Below are 19,098 nucleotides of genomic sequence, written 5' to 3' on the forward strand. Positions count from 1 at the left end.
CTATAACTTTTTGACTGATTTTGGACCACATGCTATACTATGAGCTTTTTGACTGATTTTGGACGACATACACAACTATGACTTTTTTGACTGATTTTGGACGACATACTATACAATTACTTTTTTGACTGATTTTGGACAGCATACTTTACAGTGACATTTTTGTCAAATTTTGGACGACATACTAAACTATGACATTTTACTTGAAGAGTGGCATGGTGGCGTAGTGGTTAGCAGGTCTTGACTAACTATGAACAAAAATGTCATATGTCGTCCAAAAGTTGACAAAAATGTCATAGTTTAGTATGTTGTCTAAAATTTGACAAAAATGTCATAGTTTGACAGTTTTGAGATAACCCTCACACTATATTACATCCTATATCAAAACTTGCGGTTTGATCGAGAAGGGCGGACTATTACTTTTCTAAGCGTTTGAGCAACCATGGCGATAAAAATTCCACATATACATGATTGGAGACGATTGATGAAATGATCACAACCCAGCCCAGTTTGGATCCTCACAGCTTCAGAGTCAGTCTCTTTTAAAGGGTGATTCCACCAAAATACCACTTTGTCTAAATACTTCAAGTTTTAAAGGTTCAATCCACCCAAATGTTACTCCTTTACCAGCACAAGTCCTGCACCCGAGGACATTGGCAGCAAGAACAGCAGCCACGCTCAAAATTTCGCCACGGAATTTTCTAGTCTTCTTTTTTTTTTAGTGTTTAAGGATGCATCACAGTGATTTAGCTGCTTGTTACCTTGGTCTGTTCCAGGTACAGTGTGTATCAGGAAAAGGAGAGTTACTGCTCGGCAGTGCAGACCTGCTGACGGAGGACGTCTATGAACAGGCTGCACATCTGTTTGCCTCTTCTAATGTGTCCCTTGGGAGAGACGGGGACACAGTGAGGACAGAAATAAACCCAGAACCGGGACACCTTCCTCTGGTCCTGTGTATCGCTGTCCGAGGTCTCGCCTCACTGGCCCCTCTGTGTTTGAGCTGAAGATGACTTTATAACCACCAGCAACATCAGATAATCAGATACCACACTGATGAGGTAATCAGATTATTTATCGAATAATTTAGAACACGTTTTATTTTACTGTATGATACTGATCGTGAAACGATTAGTCAGTTAATGCCTCTAAACAGACAATCAGTGAAGTAAAGATTTTGATAAGCAGGTGAAATTTGGACCGTTTTTATAGGAAAAATGCAATTAAATGGTTATAATCTTTGAATGTTTAATAAATAATAATGCCTTCCTAATGCTTAAACTTCAGAACAATCAGAACCAAGAATACTCTGTGGCTATATTATGATGTAAAATTATATGCACGTCATTCTAGTGGCTGCTAATTGTTTCTAATGATTATTCTCCTCTGTTGTGTTGTTAGGTGAGATATCCATGAGACTCTCTCACACCACTGTCCCCCAAAGACATGAAGGACTCATTAGCCCTGTTTTATATGCCAACAACAAACCTCACTGTAAAAAAACATGCACAAATGTGTATTTTTCTCTGATGCAAAAATAAAAACATGACTTTATCAACACTTGTTGTGATGAAGCAGCTTGGTAACATATGGTAACAACTCAATACATTTGTCTCTGCCAAAAAGAAACAAAACCAAAGCAGTTGTTTAAGCAGCATGTTTAGAAAACACGAGAAATTTGATTTCACATCTGAAAATACATCTTTTCTGAAATCTTGTAAAATATACCTTTTATAATAAGAACATATGAATATTATTTAAAATGTTTAGTTTTTAGTAATGTCACATCAAAGGGGATGTTCACTGAGATGCAGTACCACGCTCAAGAGTCCTGTGGAAAGTTTTTCTTGCAAACACAAACACAGCACCACACTATTAACTGGTCTATCGGTCAAAGACATGCATTATTATCCAGATGTGTGAAACTCAGTATTCCTTGCTGTACATGACATTTCCCATTTACAGAAAGCCTTCACGAGAGTCTTTGATATGAAACTGTGCAAAAGTCTGAGGCCAACATTACATTTGTTGTTTCAGCAATGCTATAATGACCATACAGTAGAATTATTTCTCAATCACTTTATTGGAACACATCAAGAAAATACAGGGTACTTATACTTTTAAAATACATTTTTCAGAGGGGAAAAAACCCAGCTTCTACAGGTTAAAGTGTCAAGTATTTAGTATGACAATAGCACAACACTGACCTTGTTAAATCTGGAGTGGCACCCTAATCAATGTTATTGGTAAAACCTAGTACTATTCATGTCTACTGTAAAGTCTATTACACCAGGTTTATTCAAGACATGCTTGAGCATTACGTACACATGTTGTACGAGTTAAAGGAGACCAACTTGCAATCACATCATTCTAATCCAAATGCCAATGATCACAGAATTTGACAGACATAAGCCACAAAGCAGGTTGTTCCCCCAGACTTTTGCACAGTACTGTAGATGACACGGTTTTACATGAATGACAAGTTTGTAGTGACACATGAGATGACACTGGCGGCATAAGCACTGTAAACTGTAACACTGAGGTATCATCCTTTTTAATGAGCGAACACTCCTGCTTTTAACATAATAAATACACTTTACCTTATCTTACATACAGATGCAAATTGGAAACAAAAACTACTTTTGCATTTAAAAAAAACAAAAACAAAAACAGCCTGACACTGTGGCCAGTATTTGTCTCCCAATCCATCTGAAGAGAGAGCTAAATTATTTTACCATTAAGTACACTTCCTGTGGTGTCATTTGCATAGTGTGCTGTAAAGGATTCTGGCATTTCAATCAAAGTGACTCTGATGCAGCTTTGTGCAAGACCCACATTCACCCAGGGCTGATGTCCAACACTTAATCTCTGTGTGCAGTACAGGGTGATGTCCTGTTTCATCCCAGACCTAGCAGCTCCAACAACCTTGGTTGTCCAGCAGAGGGCAGTAATTCAGTACACCCAGCTGACCGGAACCCACTGTGGCTCTAGGAATAATCTCTCTACATCCTCCTGAAGCTTGTCAAAGGCTTTGTCCAGATTGTCATTAACAATAGTCAGGTCAAAGTAGTGACTGTATGCACGGCGGATCCTGGCACTCTCATCCACAGTCTTCTTCAAATCGTTCTCCTGGTACAGAAACAGATTTAACTGTTATGATGATGATGGAGGCAACAACAGTTAACCCTAACCCATCAGTGATCCACTCAAAACTTACCGTTAGTAGTTTGGTAGTAAGTCCAGCATCTACTACAGCTTTGTGCATAGCCCGTAGTGTGTCCAGTTCAGGAGCAGCAATAAACACCACATATGGCATAAACTCAGATGTCTTTAACAATTTCAAGGCCTGAACAAAAGAACAACAATACAAATGTCAAAATCAAATCTTCAGGAAAAGGTAATCTATACGTCAAGTTTGTGTGCATCTTCATTTCACCTGAGGATTGACGTCTAGGATGCAGGTCCGACCCAAACCCACCACTTCGTGGATCGAGTCGATCCTGGTGCCATAAAGGTTACCGTCATACTCCCCGTGCTCCAGGTACCGGCTCTCCTTGATATCCTTCTCCATCTCTTCCCGTGTAACAAATCTGTAGTTCTGGCCGTCTTTCTCCTCTTCTCTGGGACGTCGTGATGTGACTGAAAGTTAAAGAAGAGAAGTGTGACATGTAACCCGGCAGCGAGGTTTTTAAAGGTCCATGTGTGTAAAATTTAGGAGAGTTTATTGGAAGATATTGAATATCTATGTGTAAGTGTTTGTGTGTTTAATCACTGTAAAAATCAAAAAATGTTTGGCTTTTGTATAGTAATTTCTACAGCAGCCTGGATGGACAAACAGACAACTTTTACACAATGGACCTTTAAATAAAGACAATTAAATCACCTCAGCTGTCTTGAACACTCACAAGGTATAGTGGTGCCATATCTCAGAGGATTCACGACAATAAGTCTGTTCTTTAGGCTCCGCCTCCCAACTCCCTGGGCTCCAATCAGAATGAGGGTTTTCCTCTGAAACGGTGGCATCTTGGCTACTTCCTCATAGATCTGTAGCTCATAGCGGTCAAACTCTGTTCAAAGTAATGCACAGGCTTAATTAACATTATACTGTCATCCATGCACTAATTATACAACACTGTCAAACCATTTCTTATGTGAGAAAACTAGAATCAGCGGTGACACATACCAGCATTCTTGGAAGTCAGGTACATGGTTTTTTTCTTCTTTTTCCTTGCAGTTCCAGTTCCACAGAGCATTCCTGAGCCACATATACAAAATGTCACGTCACCACATGCTTAAGCCACAAGATGACACATAACAGGGAGTATGTGATATTATGACGTGCAGGAGAGAACATGACTGACCAGAACCAGAAATGTCCCAGTCTCTTCTCACAAAAGCTTTCCTCTTCTCCTCCAAAAACTGACTGGGGATGAGACCAGTGGCTCCACCAACGACTTTGCACGCCTGCGGAAGTTGAGAGGTTAACGTTAGCCAAAATAGTTCTCGACCAAGTTTCAGCTTGGTTCACAATCACAGGGCACAAGTGTCACCTGCCACCAGTTGGGGTCCTCCTTGTTTACTACATGAAGAATGTCTCCCCTGGAGAAGGCCAGACCTGCCTCTTTGCAGGGGATCAGGTTGTCTGTGGTCGGGTTGTAGTTGAAATGTGACTTCACATAAACCTACAGTTCAGAGTGAGGACAACATATGATAAAGTTAAAATACACTGAGATAGAATGATCCAAGGAACACAATAATGTCATTTTTTATGCAGCATATCATACAATCGGTACAGATTATATCATTCTGACAACGGAGGATGACTCAGCTGTCATTAACATGTTCAACTTTAGCATACTCAGTAATGTGGCCGTAGAACAAACCACTTTTTGTTGATTTTGAAATGTTATATTTATTTAGTATGGGTGTTTTAATCTATAAATTTAATTTCTAGCTGTCACAGTCAGTAGGCGGAAAGATGTGGATGAGTGCAGAGCAGATGCAACTAAGAAAGGTTCACCCATGAAATTAATGAAAGCAGTGAGGAAGAAAAAAACTGCATGTTCTAAATAAGGTTTTCTGGCAGAATAATCACATAGGGTTTTTGGTTTTTTTCAACATTGCAGGCCTCACTCACAAGTTATATTTCTTACTGTGACTTGAAACCCAACAAATACTGTACGTTAAGCAAACAGAAGAATGAGATAATATGATCCTCCCCTGCACAAAGGTCAGTGTGTGGCACAACCCTAAATACTGCTCCTCAGTGTCAGCTGCTGTGTGTGCCTGTTACAGTAAGAAGGGGAGGGTGGGGTGGGTGCTGCAGTGAATAGAGATGTGTATACCCAGATAGTGTGTGGGGTGTTATTAATAGACCCCACGAGAACTCGATTTTCATGAGCCATACTGTCTAAGATGGGCCAGGTCAGGAAGCCCTCATCCAGTCACTGACAGGTACAGGTCCTGAACGGTCTTAAGTGCTGTAGAATTATTGACTCCCCCGCAGAATAAAATGCTGGATATGCAGCATGTCTCTCTCTTCCTCACCTGTGGTGGTGCCGGCGTGTCTCTGTAGCTGGGCAGGACCTTGAGTGTGATGCTCCCACTGCAGTCCATCAGCAGCTCCTGGAGTTCATGGGGGTTGCTGCCGACCTCACGACCGTTCACCTCACGGATTATGTCACCAGTGTGCAGCATGCCCTGCCTGTCAATCGAACTGCCGTGCAGGATCCGTGCGATCACCATGTCTCCCCCTTCCACGCGGAAAGTCACTCCCTGAAAGAGATTAACACCGTCACTGTCAAAACTACCTTACATCTGCCCTTTATACATCATAGATTGATGATGATTGATGATTCAAAGGCTTTCTCTGTGTGGTAGCTGCAGGAAAGAAAACTCTCTTATGCTAAGGTGCTTCATAAGACTGAGTCACTCAATAATAAAGGCCAAACAGGAGCGATAACATGTATCCTCTGTAGAGCTGTTGTTGATATAAATGCTTGACAAACTCACCAGTGGCTCTCCAGCTTTCTTCTGGATACCAATCATCCTGACAGCATCAGCTGGCATTAGTGAACTAGTCAACAAGGTATTGCTGTTCACCTCATCTTGGGGCATTTCATAGCACTTAGCAGCCACAGTGTCGTGAGCCTCTATCAGAGACTGAGACAGATTGGAGAAGGAGAGTGGGAGGGAAAGGGAAACAGAAAAAAGACAGTCACCAAGATACATAATGACTGGCACTTGCACACATGCAATTTAAACATTCATCAACAAAGGTTAGAATATCAATCACTTCACTGCAAATATCCCTTCATGTGTGTACTGCCAGTGGACTAACTGTTAAACAGAGTAGATAAAAAACAGTCTTGTTCTTACCTGAGCAGCCACAAAGTAGGTTGCACTGGTCACAGACTACAAACTCTTAACAAATGTAAAGATTTACTGAAATAGTAGATGACACAGTCTTCTCCCCCATACTTTACCCACATAACTCAGCCTGCTATTGGCTCGAGGAAATACACCCCCACCCTCCCATGCTGCTGTTTGCAAGTGGTTGAGAATATAAAAGGGTGACAAAAAAAACCAAAGCTCCTTCACAGGCACTTCAGAGAAAACTGGGCAATGGTTAGAGGAAAAAACAACCCTGACATCCATTCTCACAGAATGAACACAACATAGATTTTTCATTCTACATATATCTGGTCTATGTATCCTCATTCAAACCCGGTAACAATTGTGTTCAAGCGGAATGAGTCCAAATAATACCATGAAGTGAGGCTCCTGAAGGATTTTGGCAAGCTCTGCAGCAGCAGCATCTTTTTCTGGCAGGTTGTTGAGGAACTCCAGGATTTCTGTGACCAGCTTAACATTTTCGTCCCGCACGGCTTTTAACTTAACGTCTTCGAGACACTCATGAGCCTACATACACACAAAGAAGACAATGATGCAAGATTTTTTTACCTAACAAAATAGTGTTGAAGAAATGAAGTTACAAATACCAACTAAGACAACACATATCTACGACTTTGAGCTAATTGTTTACAATAATTAAAAAAAAAAGAACATCACAAAAGGAACTAAAAAGCTTAACGTCTCATAAATTTCATTATACATAATAACCATTAATTAGACTAAATCTGGCACTTTAAGGTGAGGACTTTAATGACTAAATATAGCAGACAAATGACTAAATACACACGAGTATACACTGCAAACTATACACAGTATGTGCCCATGTACCAGAAAATAATCAAACATCGTTGGGAAAGCAGTGCTCTATGTGAAATGAGGACAAGTCATGTCTTTGAGACTTGTTCTCCATAGAAATCATTCTATTTATACATATAGTAGTTGAACCTGATGGCCTCAATTTGCACTTTCTTTTATGTAAACCATTAGATCATCACTGTCACGCTTTGTTAATGTCATGTGTTCAATTACATTTTTTAAAACAAAACTAGAGGAGTTGTATCGAACAACAATTAATACATTAATCGATTCTCAATCAGCATGGGGATTTTGCTTCATGTTTCTTTTATGTCCTCCTTCCATTTCCCACCACACTCTAGCCCATGCATGATACAGCATTGACTACCTGGTTGAACTAGAATACAGTGTATTCTGTCCGACAATGTATAAACCTTCATGTCCTCAGTGACATTTGCTCATTTCATTTATAGCTACAACTTACTGACCAACTTATGAGATCATGACTCTGTGCAAGTGTGTGTGTGTGTGTGTGTAATGTGACAGAGCACAGGAGTAGCAGGAGTTTGAATTTGCATTACCTTTGCAAGGGAGCGGACGATGGGACTCTCCATGATGCCTCTGAGGAAGATGAGGTCGATATCTTTGGCTTCCGTGCCCGATGGCAGGCCTTTAAGATTGTCCAATACCTGCTGCATTGCTGAAAAAAAGAGACTGGTCTCAGAATTCCCAACCACACCTCTTTCAGCTTGGAATATTCTCCTTTATGAATGCAGGCAGAAATGTGATAATAGTGTCAAACAAATGCCGCTAAAATGCAAATAATTAATATTCCAAGCAAATAGAAAAAAAAAAAAAAGCATAGCTTACAAGGAAAGAACAACAAACTGGAGAGCCAATCAATGGGCTAATTCACGGAGAATCCCTAATTTCCAATGCAGGCAGCAACAAGCACAGAGAGTCACAAAGGAATTGTTCAACTAACAGAACTGCCTTGTGGAGGCTGAGCACACACACAGCAAGACACATCATTTTAACTGGGTCTGCCTAAAAAGCATGACATATCTTTAATAGTATTATTATACACTGGTCTAAACTAACATTTCACAAAATATTATTTTCTATCTTTTCCCATTAAAATAGGACGTGTGGTGTGTTTTCTTTTAGAGAAAATAAGCTTTTATTTTTTTATATTATATTACCGGCCTGATATGTTCATAGAAACAAATGTTAACATTTGATTGTTGAACAAAGCAATGTGTTGAAAATAAGTTTTTATTTCTGAGAAGAATAACAAAGAATTGTTATTGTATTTGACAGGGGGACAATATGAGTGTTCTTTGGCAATGGGGAACACACCCACATAACTATTTCTGGGCAGTCGACACAGCACTGTTCAAATGGTAATCAAATGTCAAAATTTTGCAAACAACATTGCAACAGACAACTGTGCACAATACTAGTGAGGGTTTTTGCCGGTGACAACTTACCTGAGCCAGACTTTGCATTGGCCACAGTCATGTTTTTCCTCAGCTCACGACGGCAAAATGTTTTGCAGGAGGTAGGAAACCTACAGAGAGAAATTTGAACAAAACAAAAACATGTTTTGCTACATAACTCATGTAGATATAAAAGACCAGTGATACAAAATGGGACAAAACTATTGTTTTACACTTGTTAATGTACGCAAACATGTGAATTAAGGGACTGACAATGCGACTATCAAATGATTCAAAATTATTCTTCTCTCCCTCTGGCTAAAGGTTGTGCCTTCTCCACACAGTGTTGCCCCGGAGAACTCACTGTACAAACATGCTGTCCCAACAGAGACAGAAACGGTTCTGCAATTCCCCTGGTGGATGGGTGGACAAATATTAGCATGGACATTTTGAGCATAGATCCACCTTGTTTAACTCTAAAATCCAAGCAGTAAAACACCATATGTCCGAAAGATTTAACAAACTCCTGATCAACACACAAAATCAAAGGGCAAACATAAAAAGAACTCACCTACAAACTGCATTCAAATCATCAGTGCACCACTCCGACACGGAGCCCCATGTTTTCTACAAAACACTCATGTGAAACCTTTAAACCACAGAGATAAAGGGGGATCAAAAAAACACATTATTTGATATAATTGTCTAAAATTCCTCCTGGGTACAGAACAGATAAAGGCAGCACATGCTGTTGAGCTTCTCTCCACCCCAAGAGTGCTTTCATTGCACAGGAACTTCCTGTTCATTCAGTGGTGTTGTAATGCAGCCATTCTCATTATCCAAGTCAGTCACATGACCAATCTCTGTTTAAAAAGACTCAACAAACTACCTCAAGTCTGATCAGGCCCAAGAAAGGAGTGAATGTAGAGTGTTTTGTGTGGATTTAAAGGATCAAAATTCTAGGCTGTAACTACAGAATCAATGTATAGGGGACATTTTGTTTAAGAAGAAAAATGTAATGAACAAAAAAAAACTACACTTCAACAAAGGCTATTCATGCTTTGTTTGCTATGTATATTTAGACTGTATTATACATGCAGGAAACCAAAAACAGAAACATTTACACAATATACTATTTATTTACTGCAAGTAAAACTATAATCATAGTATTCAACAATGGTATAACATATTGCATGTTTTCTTAATATTGTGCAGCAATACAAGGTATGTACTGTCAGATAATACGTGAGCAACAAGATTCATCATTAGTTGGAAAATTAAAAGCCGGGTCTCAATGAATGGAGCTATTGTTTTTGTTTTATGTTGTTTTCTTTGTCTTTTAGCACCTGCCAAAAGGGACTACGAATGTAAACCAGGTTTCTGCTTTCTAATCCGACACTTTTACATACGTATCGTATACTTATGTCTATGAATGTGTATTGTCCCTTTTTTAAAATCAAAAAAACAAACAAAAAAAACAGCAGCACTCAAAAGGGTGGAGGCATAAGGTCTGAATTGAGGAGCGGTCTGGTGGGAGGTGAGCTCTCGGTGCACGTGGTGGTGAAATGTTAGTGAAAACTAGTTTTAACAAGATCTCAAGATCAACAAGAACAAGTTTTAACCTCAGATGAGGTTAATAAATACTGTCATTACGTCTGCACGCGCACGTGTAGCCACTTCCAAACATGACAACTGGCCAGTAGCGCACAATTACCCAAAGAAAATACTAATTAAATAATATTAATTGAGGTTTTGTGTACTGTAGTTGTGTGATGTCGAATACAATATAACCATTAAATCCACCTTGTTTCTGTCCCGAGCCAAGTTACGGCTAAACGTTGCTAGTTTGTAGCGCAGTGAGGACAAGTTAGCATTGCTAATAATAGTTAACACTAGTAAGCGCTAACACGTGCGAGGCGTCTTTCAGTGTGACAAACAGCACAGAAACGCGCAACTTCACAAAAATAGCCCGTTTTCTTACAAAACACAAGTTACTAGTTACAGTTGGCGACAAGACCAGTTATTTAGCCAATGAGTAGCTATCTGTAAATGTGGCTCAAACTAAGCTAGCTTAGGCTAGCTGAGCCGATAGACTACCGGGTCCCGTGTTGTCGCTCAACTGTCCAGAGAAACTAAGTAATGATACTTTACCTAAGTAACACAGTATACTCCAGTCACGCTTTCATGTTTTCCTTCATTTCAAAGTTTTCCAGTTTTTCCCAGGGAGTCAGTCAGTGTGACTGCGCCTCTTCCCTCAGCGCCCGTCCACACACACACACGCGCTCTCTCTCGTTCAGGTTTCTAGCTCTTAGAATTCCATCCAGCCCACCTACACATGTTATTGAAAGCCCAAAGGCACAAGAAAATTAATGAATTAGAAAGTAAACAAACTGCATTTGTTGTTTTATTAAACTGTGTTTATCTGTCTGACACAACGACCCACCACGGGTTTAAACCTCAGTGGCCGTCTCTGCCTGGTTCGGACACTTTACTGCAGTGTTTCACAAACTTTTCATATGGAGACAAATAACAGATGACAATTAATTTAGACCTGACTGGATTAAAAGCTTTAATTTTATTACACCAAACAGCAAAAGCGAAAATCCAATTTCATTGACAACAAACGGTACAATCTAAGAGATTCCTGGGAGTGACACATAAAAATGCTGTATTTTTATTTTATTTTTTTTTGCTGTGAATGGTAGTGAGTGGTAGGTGGCAATGATACACAATATATGACCTAAGTGTCATTTGTATTTGTCTGCTGGTATTTCAACTTGCCAAACAGTACATCCTCAACACAGCCAAACACACACCATACAAGACCACCTGTACCATAAAAACATAAACACATACTGTATAATATAAGGGACCACTACACTAAATAAGATAATACTTAGTATTTATGCTGCAATCTCTATAACTATGAATGTTACTTTTAATAATTGAACCAGTGAAGATACTGTATATGTTTATGTAAATTATCCATCTATCCACATGAGCGTCGTATATAAAATATATTTATGTATAAAAAAAAATCTCATGACTCAACCCTTTTAAATTTGACCAGTCACCAGGGTTGTTGGGTTAAAATGCTTTATTGAATGTCTGTCAATATTCACTGTCAGTGGAGAATAAAAACAAAATACTCTTCTGCTAATGACAAACTGTTTAACTTTTATATAACTAGGAATACAAGTCATTAAAACTAAAAATCTCTTTTGCAAGAGTGTCCTGGCACAATAAAAGCACATTTAGGCAAAACACCTGCAACCACATGTTTCTGCCCCCAAGTCAAACAAACAACATACAGTATGTAAGGAATTGTGGGCTACACCCACCACATGTTATACAAGACATTAATTAGTGGGACAAATCATTGAAGTTATACTCTGTTCACCTCACCTAGTGGTTCAGCTGAAATGAATCTTCCTCAGTAGTTATGGTAAATTGAACCATGTGAGTTGACCAAATATTCAGTGTTATATTCAGTGATTTGCTTCTAATTTATCCAGGACCCTTTTACCCCACCTCAATGAAATATCAGCAGCAAACATGAGACGTGATGTATTGCGGGTGAAGATGCCAGTGCACCAGTAGAGAGCACTGTTAGTCATCAAGTGACTGACACACGACCTTGTTCAACAGACCAACACTAAAGAAACTACACTATCTAATTTAGTTAGTCCTGCAAGACCCAAATGAGTTGAATTGCAGCACTGGCAACATTACACACCACACTAATACGATTATGCAAGGTTTATTCCATGCAGCACAAGTTAATTTCATGTCCGTAAGAGACAGGCAGGATCTTTGTCGCAGTCGGCCTCAGTATGACAGCTCCAGCAGGATCACCACAATGGCAGCTCATTATATCTGTAACTTAAAGAAGTCAAACAACGTGAGTTTCAGATTAACATTAAAACCTATGCAAGATGTGTCTTGTCCATACATACATACAGAATCCAATATCACCACCTAAAAGTCATTATGAATTACAGTTTTCTCAACTCAATATCACATGCTTGTTGTTTTTATGTCTGTCAGATTTTGTTATCATTGGTATTTGGGTTGGCTGAAAGTTAGTCGTATATATTAGTAAATTAGTTAAACTCGTGTATGTAATGCTCAAGCATGTTTTGAATGAACTTGGTGCAACAGACCTTTATCACAGGAGATATTTTTCAAAATTAAGGTTTACAAAAAACATTATTAGGGTTATACTCCAGGTTTAATAAAGCCAGGGTCGTGCTACAACAACTTACATACAATAGCAACATTATAAATAATAATAATAATAATAATAATAATGATGATGATGATGATGATGAAATAATTTACCTGACATAGTTAAATCCTGGAATGTTCTCTGTGCTTTCCCTCACCATCACATCTGAAAACACTGTGTCTGGAGTGTCTCTTTTCCCATACCTACGCACAATAAAAGCGTGTCACTACATCTCAGCGTGCCATTTCCTTAACATATAACATTTTTTAGAAAGTCAAGCACTAACCTCTGTCTTGTAATGAGATTGATGTAGTGTCTTAGTGCAGAATAATACTTGTCAAGGTCCTCAGGTGGTGCCCCTTCCCGGGGACTGGCAGGCTTGGCTGGATATGCGTTTGTGCCAGAGTGGATACAAGCCATCAGGCAGAGAGCCAGTATACCCAGCAACATCCCTGTTCTGAGCGATTCCTGGATCACTGGGAAAATGAATAATCAAAATACATATTTTGTCCCAATAGCAAAATCAGAAGTCAAGACTGATGATCGTACTGATGCCCCTAAAGTTCATAATCTGTAAAACATACACAAATACTTACTGTCAATCAAAAAAATGAGGATTTTCAATGAAAAACTGTCAAGAAAATGTGTCTTACACCGCGACGTGACACTTGACACTGCTGCTGTTGGTTTTCCCGTGGTTCAAGGCACCTCTGTCAGATTCCTAACACTGCCCCAGTTTTATACAGTCGCGTGGGGAGGGAGGGTAGTTTCATTCACTTTTAGGGAGCTCTTGAGAGACATCTTCTGCTTCATTAGTTTAGTAGTCTTTGATGGCAGGGCAGTGAAATTGATGGGAGGTACTTTGTTACACAAGTGGTGAAGAAGACCAAAACATGTGGCATCAGATTTATACAAGTGTTGTTGATGATTATAATATACTACTAACTGTTTTATGCAGAATTATTATTATGTCTAAGAAGGTGCAGGAATGGCCTTATGGGAGGTGATATTTTCTATGTACAAACACGGGAAGTAACACTATGTGATGTCCACCCATTGTCAATGTGATTATGTGGTTTCTGCACTTCCCCAGCAACAAAGCAACCTAGTTTAAAATTAACTGGATGAGCAGATTACAGAGCAGAGACTCTGGATTTATTAGCAGGATTACCATCAGCTGCAGCAGACATTTAATGAAGATTTAATGTGTGCTTAGATGACGTTCATCCTCATTTACACCACCACAGATATGTATGTTAAATAACATTCATTACGATGTAAATGCATTTAATTGCACATAAACCCACATCATTGATTTAACATGGTAACAGGTTTGGAGAATAGAGAAGAGCATCTCTGGTCAAGCGAGTCTAAAACTTAATTTAGCCAGTCCACTTTTAAGAGTCACAAACAGCACAACAGGATTCATTAAAACTGATGATGCACAACTCGAAGTGGCTAACGGTGGTCTGCTGTTTTCACATTAAGTTCAAATATGTGACGATGCCCCAGATGATCGTTCAGATACAATAGATGTACAGAGGGGGCGTGTTCATTAAGAAAAAGTGGTTTTCATTCATTTAATTATGCATCAGTGACCTGAAATATATGATCCAGATGTTAGAAATCAAAGGAAGAACTTTTGTCAATGTAAATACTATAAATCTAATCTGAATAAATGCAATGTTAGCCTGACAGCTGTACTTGAAACTCCACTGGGTGACGACGACAAAACAACGAGACCAGAGCAGCGAGCGAAGCCTCAAAACAACCACACAAAAAGAACAGTAAATTGGCGCAAACACCTAAGACTTTCAATTCCACTTGATAGAGGGCACAAAAAGCTTTCACCCACTTAATGGCAAGATGGATTTTAATGACAACTACTTTCTTTGAAGAGCACTCAACAGACAGTTGATCGGTTGTGTCGTTTCCTGCAGCAGTCATGTGACAGTACAACGGCACAGACTTTGCAGTGAAAGTACGACAAAAAAACTTTCTGTCTAACGTTGTACACTGGAACTAGGTGTTTACGTTAAATAAAATCATATTGATCAATGCTCATCCTACAGTCACTCCCACACCATACTGTTGGTGCAAAATTACTGGAGAATTACTGGAAACTCCAAGAATTAGTAGTTGGAGTTTTGCATAATGAAGAATCATTCATCAGTTTTACTTGCGAAATAATGGATGTGTAATTCGGAGAATGATTAAGTATCTCATTTAAATACTTTGCATCAAAGCACACAGCACCTTTCCAAAACAATGAGGGCCAGGTGGTGAAATCACACAGTGTCCTTAAGGTGTCATGTCTGATTCTACTCTTCATAAAGGCCCACCACCAACACAAAACCCGTGACAGTTGTTAAGCATCGGCCCACCTGCAGGACACAGGCTGATATAATTACCCTTTTTTGTGTAAATAAAAACTAGAACACCGTCAGTGCAGAGGACTGAATCTTTGTTTAAAAAGTCAGTCATTTAATGTGATTAAAAAGATACTAATCTGATAAGTGTTCATCCATGATTGCACTGATTAAAATAAATCTTTCTTTCTACTGCATCTAGTCAGTACCACAGGGTGGCAGCAGCACTGAGCATTCATTTCGTGGACTGCAGGTGTTTTTGCAGAAGTGATTAGATTCAAGCGATTTCTCGCTCATGCACTCATCTCACAACATGCAGTGGACCCTGCATTTCTTTCACCAGATCTCATGAACTGGAATTTGTCATTTCAAGTGTGTTGTTGGTTCAATAGTACTCACACTGGATATTCTAATATTCTATATTCTGGGGGTTGAGGGATATCAGAAATAAATGTTTTATTCCTAGCCAGCTGTACACTCATTGGACAGCACATCCATTCTCAGCGCAACATAAATCATATGATTGAATGCACACAAGTAAAGCATTGTGATTTATACTATATGGAAAATATTAAATAATATAAATCTGAACATCAATGACTGTTGGGAAAATGTGAATCACAACATTAGCCACAGAAACAGCTTGGGTCTTTCATTTCAGTTTTCCCACTGTGCCAAATGACTTATCCACCAGAAAACAGTTGCTTTCATACAGTTTGGGGCAAAAGGGGTCTATGTATTCTTTGAGAATTGCCAACTTTGTATTGCTGTAAACTCCATTATGTGAAGCTGCTGAGATTCATTATCAGGTCGTCAAGCTCTGTGCAGGCATCTGTGTCTTCGTTAGATTTTTACATTTAGTTAATGTTCTCATCCAGCAGGACTTACAGCAATCCAGTGACACAGAATGGTCACTTGCGTGGTAGTTTTAAGGGTCCTGTGTGTACTTTGTAATCAGCACATTTCATTGTGATTTAGTAAAATGACAACATAGATAGATTGGATTACTAAGACTCTGCAGTAACAGAATATAAAAGCTCTTTGAGTAACACGAAGCATGAACTGGAGTGGCTCATTTTGGTGCTCTTTTGGAAAATCCCCCTGAAAATAGAGTTTGAGACCTCGCAGCCTACAGGCCACATGTGGCCCTTAAATTGTACATTCATTTGAAGCACATGTGTCCCCCAGCTCATTCTGAGGGTTTATTTGAATATTTCCTTTTCTAGAGTTTTTAGAGGCATGTATTTTATGTATTTGTATGCACTTTCTGTGTAGATTTTCCTACTAGAATTTGTAAAACTTATACTTTTACATGTCTTTCCAATAGTGTTTCCTACTAATATATCTGAACACTTACGTAAACAAGGCTTAGTAAAAACCCAAAATATTGAGAATTTCAAAAGGATCTACAACAGTAGAAAACTATTTATTTTTGAACATCAAAATGTTTAACCACTTTTTAGCAGCAGGCTTAAAAACATGCAACTTAACTTACAGATATGATAACCTCTGAAGGTCAAATTATGTGGAATACATGTCAAAATCCTCAAAGTTAAAGTGTTTCTCCTCTCAGGAATAGGAACAGAATGATTCCAAAATTTACATTAATTGGCAAAGTCCTGGATGATTTGTGTTGTGTTGTCACTTGGTGACGTCGACATCATAGATGAAGTCTTCTGGAAGCTTTTCAGCGGGGATGCTCCTCAGCTGCTCGTCATAATTGCGGAGAGTCCAGAGTTTCTCCAGTTCATACTCGTCTCTGGTCTCTGGCAGCATGAAGTGAACAACTATTTTACCTGAGGTAAAGACAAACAGTTATTAATAATAATTATTTTAACTAACACCTGTTCACGTGAACAAATTGATATGTATAGAATATCTGGCTTTTATATACCAAAGTCAATGCACATCCAGTCATCTGCCTCCTTCCCTTCTATCCTCACATTTGGATCTCCGTCTTTCTTCAGAAACTTGTACTGTAAGAAAAGAATAACTTGTGTGAATTTACAAAACAGTTTAGACACATGCAAATCCAGTGAGATAATTATTTTTACTATTTAAGTTACCACTTTGATGGCATAAAGTGCCATTGCACGGAGGTGTCTCGGCGAAACACCACTGACGACAATGAAGTACTCGGCATATTTGATCTGGTCCGGAACTTTGATCACACACATGTCCACGGCATTTTCCTGACGCAACAGAGACACCAGCACATCCAGAGTGAAAGAGTTTGAGGGTTCTAAAGGAAACAAAAAGAAAAACATTTGGTATGACAATATTTAAGCAGACCAGGGTTCACGACCCAGTCAGACCTTTCTGCATGGAGTTTGCATGTTCTCCCTGTGTGTGTGTGTGTGTGTGTGGGTTTTCTCTGGGTTCTCCAGTTTCCTCCCACAGTCCAAAACCATGCAGATTTGAGGATTATTCAAATTGGACACTCTAAATTGACTGTAGGTGTGAGAGTGGATGATTGTTTGTCCCCATGTGGCCCTGTGATGGACTGGTGACCTGTCCATGGTGTACCCCTGCCTTTCACCCTATGTCAGCTGGGATTGGCACCAGCGCCCTCATGACCCTCATGTGGAGGATAAAGCGGTAGATGATGGATGTAAATCTAAGCATTGAGTGTGGCTCAGCAGTGTCTAGACACAAGAGTGTTTTTCCACACACTGTTGAAACAGTCAACACCTAACAAAGCAACACAGATTATCAACTATTAAAAGCAACCATAGCTGCAACAATACTCATTATTTGTATTAATATGTTGTTGTTTTGTGACTTTAATCGAAGTCATAGTATTTCATCAATTGATTGTTTACTTATTTTCAACAAAAGGATTGTTATATTTGAAAAATAATCACAATATATGATAAATATATATAATATATATATATTCATAGAACCCTTGGTACTTCATTGATTGATCGACTCGCGACTTCAGAACTAAATAGCTTACTTTGACAGTGGGATGTGCTGTGGCTGTCCGTCTCAGGTGACTCCTCTTGCCTTTCACCGAACACTTCTGAATAAAATCTTCTTGAGTCTACATGACAGGTGAAAACGTGAGGCCGCTGCAGACATGAGGCTGAAGTCAGTGTCAAATGTCGAGGCAAACGCAGATTATGACATTGGTGTCGGTTAATCGAACAAACGCCTCTAAAAACACCGGTGTTTCTACGTGAAACGCTCCCTTTAAATACTGTCGACACCACTTTCTTACAGCTGTTAAATACACTCATGATTTAAACTCGTCAATGATAACGCAGCTCGGCGTCTCCTGAAGGTAAAGCTAAGCTAAAAACAGGAAGTAACTCTGGTCCTTGGCTTTTGATTAGCTCATACGGCTTCTTTGTTGGTGTCTGGTCCAGTCAGACATACGTGAAGAGCACAGCCTACCGGTCACAAACGCTAATGAACTCCGGAATCCGAAAGTATGAGAGAATACTGCTTTTTACAAGGCCGGAAATTGCATTTTGCGTCAAAAATCTGAAAGTGAGAGTACTTTTTTTTATTTTTTTTACATACGTCATTGCTTGTGTATTCTGCTATTTAAATGATCGCAATGAGCAGCAGTTTATTTGCAATGTTGCTAATGATCTTGTTTAATTTAATTTGCAATCATTTTTAAATATTCTTGTTAATAAATTTAAATATTTTCTGTTATACATTAAAACAAGATGGAGCATTATCACACGACATACCATCAAAAATATTAACTTGTACTCTAATGCAAGGATGTAAACTTAAAGATATAAAATTGTTAGTTTTTTTGTGAAAAAACACAAATATGACTGAGTTTACTAACTGTGTTGTTTCAATGGCCTATTCTGCTGTGTAATTGTAACTGACTGAC

The 19,098-nt window shown here is 39.0% G+C and overlaps 4 protein-coding genes across 6 annotated transcripts in view; 1 reads left to right on the top strand and 3 right to left on the bottom strand.

The window, feature by feature from the left end:
* gsdmeb (gasdermin Eb) overlaps positions 1 to 1,587 on the top strand; it is a 6,614-nt gene extending 5,027 nt beyond the window's left edge. For both annotated transcript variants that reach the window (XM_044033917.1, XM_044033918.1), the window contains exons 10-11: positions 777 to 1,058; positions 1,399 to 1,587. In XM_044033917.1, the coding sequence (XP_043889852.1) occupies positions 777 to 1,004 (228 nt within the window). In that variant the 3' untranslated portion in view covers positions 1,005 to 1,058; positions 1,399 to 1,587. The remainder of the gene's footprint in view (positions 1 to 776; positions 1,059 to 1,398) is intronic.
* A 52-nt stretch (positions 1,588 to 1,639) lies between these two features.
* On the bottom strand, positions 1,640 to 10,954 carry pals2a (protein associated with LIN7 2, MAGUK p55 family member a). Its single transcript, XM_044033916.1, has 14 exons — positions 10,797 to 10,954; positions 9,217 to 9,294; positions 8,697 to 8,776; positions 7,788 to 7,906; positions 6,766 to 6,918; positions 6,010 to 6,159; positions 5,545 to 5,772; positions 4,548 to 4,679; positions 4,359 to 4,461; positions 4,181 to 4,252; positions 3,903 to 4,064; positions 3,434 to 3,636; positions 3,215 to 3,343; positions 1,640 to 3,126 (listed from the first exon to the last, which is right to left on the bottom strand). The coding sequence occupies exons 3-14, from the start codon at positions 8,725 to 8,727 to the stop codon at positions 2,950 to 2,952; spliced, it is 1,659 nt and encodes a 552-aa protein (XP_043889851.1). The 5' UTR covers positions 8,728 to 8,776; positions 9,217 to 9,294; positions 10,797 to 10,954; the 3' UTR covers positions 1,640 to 2,949.
* Positions 10,955 to 11,206: 252 nt separating this feature from the next.
* On the bottom strand, positions 11,207 to 13,615 carry LOC122774536 (peptide YY-like). Of its 2 annotated transcripts, none has more exons than XM_044033920.1 (4): positions 13,470 to 13,615; positions 13,160 to 13,349; positions 12,987 to 13,076; positions 11,207 to 12,521 (listed from the first exon to the last, which is right to left on the bottom strand). In XM_044033920.1, coding segments are annotated over exons 1-4 (306 nt in total). In that variant the 5' UTR covers positions 13,471 to 13,615; the 3' UTR covers positions 11,207 to 12,496. The 2 variants fall into 2 exon arrangements, with proteins under 2 accessions (XP_043889855.1, XP_043889854.1); XM_044033919.1 differs by having other exon boundaries at positions 11,207 to 12,527.
* Positions 13,616 to 16,629: 3,014 nt separating this feature from the next.
* malsu1 (mitochondrial assembly of ribosomal large subunit 1) lies at positions 16,630 to 18,665 on the bottom strand. Its single transcript, XM_044033430.1, has 4 exons — positions 18,202 to 18,665; positions 17,309 to 17,484; positions 17,137 to 17,218; positions 16,630 to 17,038 (listed from the first exon to the last, which is right to left on the bottom strand). Exons 1-4 carry the CDS (start codon positions 18,482 to 18,484, stop codon positions 16,884 to 16,886), a joined length of 696 nt encoding a protein of 231 aa, XP_043889365.1. The 5' UTR covers positions 18,485 to 18,665; the 3' UTR covers positions 16,630 to 16,883.
* Positions 18,666 to 19,098: the final 433 nt, after the last annotated feature.

This window comes from Solea senegalensis, linkage group LG9 (assembly GCF_019176455.1).
Source record: "Solea senegalensis isolate Sse05_10M linkage group LG9, IFAPA_SoseM_1, whole genome shotgun sequence".
NCBI classification, from domain to species: Eukaryota; Metazoa; Chordata; class Actinopteri; order Pleuronectiformes; family Soleidae; genus Solea; species Solea senegalensis.

Bases quoted from the DNA above. Each gene is read 5' to 3' on its own strand.
- pals2a (XM_044033916.1), bottom strand. From the start codon at position 8,727: ATGACTGTGGCCAATGCAAAGTCTGGCTCAG. The intron at 4,253-4,358 runs GTCAGTCATGTT...TATGTGGCTCAG, and splicing joins CTGGGACATTTCTGGTTCTG to GAATGCTCTGTGGAACTGGA. The intron at 3,344-3,433 runs GTGAAATGAAGA...TCTTTTGTTCAG, and splicing joins TCCTAGACGTCAATCCTCAG to GCCTTGAAATTGTTAAAGAC.
- LOC122774536 (XM_044033919.1), bottom strand. The intron at 13,077-13,159 runs GTTAGTGCTTGA...TATTGTGCGTAG, and splicing joins AATCTCATTACAAGACAGAG to GTATGGGAAAAGAGACACTC. The intron at 12,528-12,986 runs GTAAATTATTTC...GACTTCTTTAAG, and splicing joins CCAGGATTTAACTATGTCAG to TTACAGATATAATGAGCTGC.
- malsu1 (XM_044033430.1), bottom strand. From the start codon at position 18,484: ATGAGTGTATTTAACAGCTGTAAGAAAGTGGTGTCGACAGTATTTAAA. The intron at 17,485-18,201 runs GTAAGCTATTTA...TGTTTCCTTTAG, and splicing joins CAGCACATCCCACTGTCAAA to AACCCTCAAACTCTTTCACT. The intron at 17,039-17,136 runs GTATATAAAAGC...TCTTTACCTCAG, and splicing joins CTGGATGTGCATTGACTTTG to GTAAAATAGTTGTTCACTTC.